This window comes from Cinclus cinclus, chromosome 27, assembly GCF_963662255.1.
Source record: "Cinclus cinclus chromosome 27, bCinCin1.1, whole genome shotgun sequence".
In the NCBI taxonomy this organism is placed as follows: domain Eukaryota; kingdom Metazoa; phylum Chordata; class Aves; order Passeriformes; family Cinclidae; genus Cinclus; species Cinclus cinclus.
Genome location: NC_085072.1, coordinates 3421467 through 3430000, shown reverse-complemented (window position 1 = coordinate 3430000; position 8534 = coordinate 3421467). Strand labels below are relative to the sequence as shown.

Sequence of the window (8534 nt, the reverse complement as noted above, 5' to 3'; positions counted from 1 at the left end):
AAAATCAAAGGTTCAAACAGCTGCCCTAACACCAGGAGCTTTCTGTTTCAGGCCACATTTATTTTTGTGCCCAGATTTTCAGTTTCAAGGGGTTTTTTTTTTTTTTTGTTCGTTTGTTTTTTTTTTTTTCTTTTTCATTTTTGGTTCTTTAATTGAGAATATTTTTGTATCAGCAGGGAAGGAACCAAAATGCAAAAAATCCACCTGGTGGGGCCTGGCCCAGCCCAGCCTCTCCCTCTGATGTTTTCAGGGTGTTATTTTGGGCACAAAGACATTAAAAACTCTCTGAGGGTACCAAAAACCACCTGAATATTCCTCTTTTTTTTTTTTTTTCTTCCCTCAGCTTGTGGACAAAACCCCTGGGTTGGATATGAGGAAAAAAACTGTGGGGAAAAAGCTGAGGGGAAATTGGGAATATTCATTCAGAGGAAATGGAAATAATTCCTTTGTTTTTTGGCTCCTTCTCTGCCTCAGCAAAGGCTGGATGTTGAAAGGCACAAGACAGAATTTTAAAAAAATTTAATAAGGGATAAAAAAGAGCAAACAATTCTAGAGTTTCTTTCTTCCCAGGTTTTGCACTTGTGCTGGATACGGGGTTGAGAATATTGAGCTGTTTTTGCTACAGCTGGGCAGAACTAATTTAAAACATTGAAAACATTTAAAATATTTGGTTTATTAAGCCTGGTGGTGCAGGTGAGTGTTCTTCAAAGGAAGGAGGATGTGACTCCTCAGCTCTGGTACAACTTCAGGTACTCCTCTCTGCCCTGGTTTTTCCAGAAATTTTTATCCACAGTCATCTAAAAAAAAAAAAAAATCCCAATTTTTCATTAATAACAATGAAAATGCTCCAGAAAAACAAAGGGTGAGACCTAAACCTGTGCTTTAAATGAGATTTTTCTTTCCAGCAAAGCCACACGAGGCAGCGGATGCCCCACTTTGCTCCCTTTGGGGGTGAAAACTTCCAGAGGAAATTTCTGAATAAAAGGAGTTTTTTGGAAAGGTTTTTTAAACAGGTATTTTCTGAGAGAAAATCACTTTGCATCTTGTGCCCTGGGCAGGGAAAGATACCAAAAAATTGTGCAAATGGGAAGTGGAAAGGAAATTTCCTTTCTCGGGAGCAGCATGGGAAAACAAAACACTGAAAATGAGGAGTGAAAAGGAAATCTTTTTTTCTCTCAGAAGCTTTCAGGCAGAAAAGGATAACCAAACACAGAGTAAATGGGAAATAGAAAGGAAATTTCCTTTCTTGGAAGCAGGAGAGGAAAACAAAACAGTGAAAATGAGGAGTGAAAAGGAAATTTCCTTTCTTGGAAGCAGGAGAGGAAAACAAAACACTGACAATGAGGAGTGAAAAGGAAATTTCCTTTCTCAGAAGCAGGAGAGGAAAACAAAACACTGACAATGAGGAGTGAAAAGGAAATTTCCTTTCTCGGAAGCAGTAGAGGAAAACAAAACAGTGAAAATGGGAAGTGAAAAGGAAATTTCCTCTCTCGGGAGCAGCATAGGAAAACAAAACAGTGAAAATGAGGAGTGAAAAGGAAATCTTTTTTTCTCTCAGAAGCTTTCAGGCAGAAAAGGATAACCAAACACAGAGTAAATGGGAAATAGAAAGGAAATTTCCTTTCTTGGAAGCAGGAGAGGAAAACAAAACAGTGAAAATGAGGAGTGAAAAGGAAATTTCCTTTCTCAGAAGCAGGAGAGGAAAACAAAACAGTGAAAATGAGGAGTGAAAAGGAAATTTCTGAGAAGCAGGAGAGGAAAACAAAACAGTGAAAATGAGGAGTGAAAAGGAAATTTCTCGGAAGCAGGAGAGGAAAACAAAACACTGAAAATGAGGAGTGAAAAGGAAATCTTCTTTTCTCAGAAGCTTTCAGGCAGAAAAGGATAACCAAACACAGAGTAAATGGGAAATAGAAAGGAAATTTCCTTTCTTGGAAGCAGGAGAGGAAAACAAAACAGTGAAAATGAGGAGTGAAAAGGAAATTTCCTTTCTTGGAATCAGGAGAGGAAAACAAAACACTGAAAATGAGGAGTGAAAAGGAAATTTCTCGGAAGCAGGAGAGGAAAACAAAACACTGACAATGAGGAGTGAAAAGGAAATTTCCTTTCTCAGAAGCAGGAGAGGAAAACAAAACAGTGAAAATGGGAAGTGAAAAGGAAATTCCCTTTCTCGGGAGCTTTGAGCCAGGAATAAGATCCCCTGATCCCCATCCTTACCTTCTGGACCTGCATTTTCACCATCCTCTGGGGCAGTGCTGGCACTGCAGCCCAATCTGGAGCCCCAAACTTCATTGGCCAAGTGACTTTTCTGTTTAAAGGCTGATCTATGTTGTAATTTCCAGGCCTAAAGGAAACAGGCACCAGATATCTCAATTTTACAGCTGGTTTTGGTGTTTGTAACTCCAGAATTTACCTCCCTGCTCATTACAATTATTCCTTAGTAACAACAAGGAAAGGACGATGTGAGGCAGCATCGAAAACCTTGGCCTGGGTTTTGAAGGTTTTGAAGCAGTTTTTGTTTCCAGAGGGGGAAGATCCATGGGAATTCCATGCTGTGATGTCCCAGTCATTGTCACCAAGCTAAAAGCCTAAAGCAGGGAGGGCTTCTTGGAGACAAAACCCCCTTATTTTTGGAGATAAAAAAAAAAAAAAAACAACTTAATTTTTGGAGATAAAAAAACCCTTAGTTTTGGAGATAAAAAAAACCCTTAGTTTTGGAGATAAAAAAACCCTTAGTTTTGGAGATAAAAAAAAAAAAAAACTTATTTTTGGACATAAAAACCCCCTTAGTTTTGGAGATAAAAAGCTTTTCTTTTTTTTTTTTTTTTTTTTTTTTTTTGTGGGGCAGGGAGATCAAAAACTTAACAGGGAGCTCCATCCCCATCTCCCATTTGTGCGTTTCTCCCTGCCAGGACTCTTGCTTATTGTGAGAAAACAATTTCAATTACCCAGGGTACAAATCCTTATCCAGAATCCTGGTTGGGAACCTCGGGCTGCTGGAAGAAAAGGGGACGTGGGCAGGCTGGAACCTCCTCTCCTCCCCCAGGATGGGCTGGTAGGTGGCAGGGCCAGGGGTCACCATCTGGGGTGGGGAGGGAAAAAAACCAAAAAAACAACAAAAAAAAAACCCCCTCAGAATGGAGCATTTTATACCCAAAATAAAGAGCAGCAGCCAGGTGGATGTCACAGCTTCACTGGGGGGTATTTTGGCTGCTTTTCCCATTTTTTTTAAAACTTTTTTTCTTTTTTTTTTTTTTTTTTTTTTTTGGTTTTTTTTTGGTTTTTTTTTGGAGCCTTTCTTTACCTGAGCCTTCCTCTGGAAGCGTGGGGCTGTCCTGGCTCCCATCACGTACCCCCGGATGCTCATGGGTCGGGTGCTTATGGAGGATTTGAGGATGTTTGTCTGCAGTTCCAAAGCCAAAATGATTTATTGTTGATGTTTTAAAGGCACTGTTTGCAGGGCTGAGTTATCTGAGCAGCAAATGTTATTCTTAATAAAGTTATTCCTAATTATTCCCTTAATTTCTCACTATTGCAGAGCCTTGGGGTTTGCAGGTTGGGAAAGGAGATAATTCCTTTTTCCGGGTGGATTTGGGGACATCTTGCAGTGGGTTTGGAGGGCAGGAGTGCATGAGCAGCAAATGTTATTCTTAATAAAGTTATTCCTAATTATTCCCTTAATTTCTCACTATTGCAGAACCTCAAGAATGGATTGAGAAAGGAGATAATTCCTTTTTCCAAGTGGATTTGGGGACATCCTGCAGTGCATTTGCAGGGCAGGAGCATCTGAACAGCAAATGTTATTCCCATTAAAGCTATTTTTAATTATTCCCTTAATTTCTCACTATTGCAGAACCTCAAGGATCGGTTGGGAAAGGATCCAATTCCTTTTCCCAGGTGGATGTGGGGACACCTTAGAGAGGGTTTGCAGGGCAGGCGTGGCCCTGTTTCTGCTGTGCCTTTATAAAGGAGCCCCGAAATGAAAGAAGAGCTCACCTCTGGTCCCAGGTAACAGCCTGGCCCCAGGGAAGGGCTGCCCTGCACCGCTGTCATCTCAATTCCCAGCCTGTCTGGGGCGTGGTAGTAAGGGAACATTTTCCTTTCTTGGGTTGTCCCAAAGGAGATGAGCTTCTGCACAGCTGGGGGACAGGCACAGGGAATTGCCACCGGTGGGATAAACAAGAAAAAAAAAAAAAAAAAAAGAGAGAGAGAGAAAAGGGAGAAAAAGGAGTGAGCACGTGCTGCTCTCTGCATTCATCCCCTGTGTGGGGATCTCTCTTGGCCTTGGATATTTGGGAAGGGTCTCTCCTTGGACTCAGCCCTGTTCAAAGCTTCAAGGGGCTGATTTTTCCCAGCCTGAGCAAGGAATTGGGGTCTGGGAAGATCTCTGGGGAAGCCAATGGCACCGGGGAGGTGAAGGAGAAGAAAACACAGCTCTCACCTTTTGGGTCACGCCTCGCTGCCATCGTGCTCTGCCAGAGCTCCCGGGATGGGCTCTGTGTGCTCCAGGTGCTACAGCCACGGAGCAGGGGGATGGCAGCACGGGGAGGGAGCAGGGAAAAGCTGAGAATTTGGCATTTCCCTCTGGAATGTGCTGGGCTGGCTTCGGGGAGCAGCCTGAGGTTGTGATGTCACAGCCTTGGGGATCAACAACAGTTCCTCTCTCGGTTTCCAAGTGGCTGCCAAGGCACGGCAGCAAAAAAATCCCTGGCTGGGATAAAATCCAAGCCCTGCCACGAGCAGAAGTGTGAACGTTCTGAGAGAAGCAGGAAGCAACAAAATATAAAGGACAAAAAAAAAAAAAAAAAAAAAAAAAGGAGTCGAAGCAGGAAGTTGTTGGGTTTGCGTAAAGGTTTATTTAATCATTCTGATTGTGTGCCATGGGATTAGAGGGATTGCTGGGCTGGAAGGGGATTGGGATCTCCATGGGCAGTCCCCACCATCGGCTGCTCCTGCACTCCCACCTGCACCTCCAGCAGCTGCAGGGATGTGAGGACTGCGCTGCGCACAGCTCTGCAAAGCAAGCAGGAATTTCCTTGGGGAAGGAATGATGTTGAAATGCCCCCTCCTCCCCACCCCCCTTCCACAGCCCCACGGCGTTCCCAACATCGCGGCCTCTGGGGCACAAACCCCAGAGTGTCCCTCGAGCGTCACTCACGGCGAATTCACAGCCCCAGGCCCTTCTTCAGGGTGGAGATCAGGGGGTATTTGCCCTCGTGACAGAAGGTGCCAGTGAAGTCATCCAGGTCGATGGTCCAGACCATGGCACCTCCAAAGTTGTTCTTCTTCAGCCAGTCCACCTGTGGGGAGGAAAATCCCGCTGAGCCCCAGGAACTGATCCCACGGGAGGCTCCGGCCTCGTCCCAGCTCGTTCCTTTCCCGTTGCCCCCAGACCTTGATGTTGAAGCTCTTGATGTTGTCGTAGCCGATCCATTCGCTGCCCTTGTAGGCGTAGGGAACATCCTCAGGGGCATCCCAAGCCTGGGTGGCTCCGGAGTTCAGGACGCTGCAGATCTAAGGAAAAAGGGGCAGTGGCAACGTGGGCCGGGTTAGGAATTCCGTGCTGGGAAGTGCCGGCGGTGCCCGGGCTGCCCTTGCAGTGCTGGGGCCGGTCCCACACACACCTCGTAGTAAGCCAAGAGCCCAGCCTCCCTGGTGTAGGGTCCGGCGGGGCCAGGCCCGGAGCTTGGGGCTCCCACGGCCGTGTTGGATGGGTTCTGCAGGGTGAAGGTTTTCCCGTAGGTTGGGAATCCCACCAGGAGCTTCTGAGCTGGGGCGCCGTTGTTCTTCCAGTAGTTCATGGCGTATTCCTGCAAAAAGCCAGCAGGGCTCAGGCACGGGCCGGGATGTGCTGTGGGGACAGGAGCCCTGGGCCAGAGGCTCCAAAATCACTCACAACACTGAGGGTGCTGCCACTGCTGAACAGGGGGCTGTTCTCGCCCGTGGAGCCGTCCCAGGGCCCGTGGAAGTCGTAGGTCATGACGTGGATGTAATCCAGGTACCTGCGGGGAGCGGGAGCTGCGTCCTCACCTGAGAGCTCACCCCCACAGCCCCCCCCACTTCAGGGACTCTCTGCAGCTTTCACTGCCACCAACCCACACCAGTGTGCCGCCAGTGACCCCAGTTTGCCACTCACTTGCCCAGTTCAGCAATCTCGTAGCCAGCCTGGATGGTGGAAAGTCCTCCGGCCACAGCAGCGGTGACCAGGAGCCGGGGCTGGTTGGTCTGCCTGGCTTCCTGCTCGAAGGCTGCCAGCAGTTCCTGACGGATCCCAGCAACAGCAGTCAGCTGGGGGCTCACCTTGGGGATGGGGCTTGGCAGCCACCCAGGGCTCAGGGGCCAGAGCTGTGGCCAGCAGAGCCTGGTGCCAAGCCCACCTTAACCAGGACGGTGAAGAGAGCCTTGTCCTGGGCGGGGCTGCCCCTGGAGCCGGGGTATTCCCAGTCCAGGTCCAGCCCGTCGAATCCATACTGGCGCAGGAACCTGACCACGGAGTTGATGAAGGTCTGGCGGTTCTGGGGCGTGGAGACCATGGTGGTGAACCTGGGCAAGCAGAGCAGGAGAGAGGTGGGGATGGAATAGAGCCCCTTCCTCCCTTCCCTCCCTTTCCTGGGAGTCATGCTTGGAGAGAGGTGGCGTGGAACTCACTTCTGTGTGCCAAAATTCCATCCTCCAATGGCCAGCAGGGTCTTCAGGTTCCTATTCCTGCGAGGAAGGAACAAGATGGAGTGACACAAGAACTGGAGTGGCCCCGAGGGTTTGGTGCCACCGTGGCCTTTGCAGGACAGGTCCTTTTCATGGCAAAGGCCAAGGGCCAACAGGCAGCACCCAGAGCTGCTGTCCCCAAGCTCAGGGGATGGCACTGTCCCCCTGCCCAGCCCTGGCCTGCCCTGGCTGGCACCAGAGGGAGCAGCAGCTCTGCCCCAGGCTCCCAGCACTCACTGGTTCTTGAGGCCATTGAAGGACCTGTACAGGGTCTCATCGTTCCACTCGTAGGTGGTGATCTCGTTGTTGTTCATGCCAGCGAAGGCGTAGATCAGGTGGGTGCACAGGTTGGGGTCGATGTTCTCAGGGGTGTATCTGCCCTCGCCAGGTCTGTATTGGGCCCAGTTGGTGAAGTAACAGGTCAGCACATAGGCAGTGCCTGTGGGGACACAGCGGCCATGGAGGGGCTGCAGTGCCCTGGGCACAGCCCGGCCCCTCGGGCACAGCATCCCTGGGACCCTGCTGGGCATCCCTGGGACCCTGCTGGGCATCCCTGGGACCCTGATGGGCATCCCTGGGACACTTCTGGGAATCCCTGGGACCCTGCTGGGCATCCCTGGGACCCTGCTGGGCATCCCTAGGACCCTGATGGGCATCCCTGGGACACTGCAGGGAATCCCTGGGACACTTCTGGGAATCCCTGGGACCCTGCAGGGCATCCCTGGGACCCTGCAGGAATCCCCTCCACATCCCCGGATCCGGCGCCTTCCTCCTCTGGCCCCGGGCAGGGCTCGGTCCCGCAGCCCCCGGTGCCCTTCGGCTCCTGGCTCGGGCTCTGTGCCCGGCCGGGCCCTTCCTGCTCCGGAGGCAGCGCCGAGCTCTGGCAGGAGCTGGGCTGGGGAAGCAGCACCTACCGAGGTGGGCGTTCAGCAGCAGCGCCAGGCCTGCCAGGGCACAAGGAAACAACAAAGGGGTCACTGCTTGATCCTAGAAATGCAAAGCTCTTGTGCAAAGCTCTGCTCCCAAGCTCAGGCAGCCGAGGGCTTCTAGAGAACAGCCTAAAATGTGTCCAAGCATTTCCAGTAAAATGTGACAAATGATTTCAGGCAAAAAGCATAGGAGAGAACCCAAGGCGGCTGCCAAAGCACTCCTTTGAATTCTAGATTTAAGTTTGAAATCACATTTCAATTCTACCCTGCAAGGAACTCTGTCCACGTTCAAAGCAGAACAGATCCCCAACAGCAGCAGCAGCAAAGAAGAGAAATTTCCCTCCCCAGAGGGAATTGTGAAACCTTTGACGGAGAAGCGAGAGCAGCGTTTTTACCCCTCAGCCCTGTGCAGGCAGCAGAGCGGCAGTGGCAGAGCCCCCAGCCCTGCTCAGGACAGCAGAGAGCTCCAGTTTGCAGCGGCACTCACCGGTGAGCAGAGTGAGCTTGGCCATCTTGACCAGGACTGATGTGCTCAGGCTCTCTCCCACTTTTATACCCTGCTCCCCTCGGCTGCCACTCTGGCATCAGCATCAGCCATGGACAAACATTACGAAACTTGGCAGAGAGCAGCGTCACCAAACTGACACCAGGACAATGGGGCTGAGCCCTCCAGCTGCAGGGGTCACTGCTGCGGGGCCGTGCCATGTCCTGGGGCTGCAAGAGCAGATAAAGAACGAGATTAGATTGCTTTGATTGTTCAAATGTTGTTCCCGTGTTTGGGTCCCCTCTGGCCACTGCACAGGGACCCATGGCTGAAGCGTGTGACCTTGTGCTGCCCTGAACCCCTCCCCAGGGGTGGCACTGCCAATCCCAGGCTTTGGGCTTTGCCAGGCTCGGGTG

The 8534-nt window shown here is 50.3% G+C and overlaps 2 protein-coding genes across 2 annotated transcripts in view; both read right to left on the bottom strand.

Annotated features, from left to right (window-relative positions):
• The window catches only part of CIMAP3 (ciliary microtubule associated protein 3), a 6759-nt gene extending 1601 nt beyond the window's left edge, over positions 1-5158 (bottom strand). The window contains exons 1-5 of the mRNA XM_062509484.1: positions 3997-5158; positions 3305-3403; positions 2949-3082; positions 2227-2344; positions 1-797 (exon numbers count right to left, since the gene is read on the bottom strand). The exon at positions 1-797 is cut by the window's left edge and continues 1601 nt beyond it. Of these exons, the coding sequence (XP_062365468.1) occupies positions 729-797; positions 2227-2344; positions 2949-3082; positions 3305-3403; positions 3997-4254 (678 nt within the window). The 5' untranslated portion in view covers positions 4255-5158 and the 3' untranslated portion in view covers positions 1-728. The remainder of the gene's footprint in view (positions 798-2226; positions 2345-2948; positions 3083-3304; positions 3404-3996) is intronic.
• A 7-nt stretch (positions 5159-5165) lies between these two features.
• Positions 5166-8146, bottom strand: LOC134054044 (acidic mammalian chitinase-like). The gene is made up of 10 exons (XM_062509481.1): positions 8122-8146; positions 7620-7649; positions 6943-7144; positions 6649-6705; positions 6378-6543; positions 6137-6261; positions 5897-6002; positions 5625-5810; positions 5395-5514; positions 5166-5300 (listed from the first exon to the last, which is right to left on the bottom strand). The coding sequence occupies exons 1-10, from the start codon at positions 8144-8146 to the stop codon at positions 5166-5168; spliced, it is 1152 nt and encodes a 383-aa protein (XP_062365465.1).
• Between the last annotated feature and the right edge of the window lie 388 nt (positions 8147-8534).

What these genes read in the sequence shown, in the direction of transcription:
- LOC134054044 (XM_062509481.1), bottom strand. Translation starts at nt 8,146, where the DNA reads ATGGCCAAGCTCACTCTGCTCACCG. An exon ending in CAAGCTCACTCTGCTCACCG is followed by an intron (nt 7,650 to 8,121) that starts GTGAGTGCCGCT and finishes GTGCCCTGGCAG; the next exon opens with GCCTGGCGCTGCTGCTGAAC. An exon ending in TGGAATTTTGGCACACAGAA is followed by an intron (nt 6,544 to 6,648) that starts GTGAGTTCCACG and finishes CTGCTTGCCCAG; the next exon opens with GTTCACCACCATGGTCTCCA.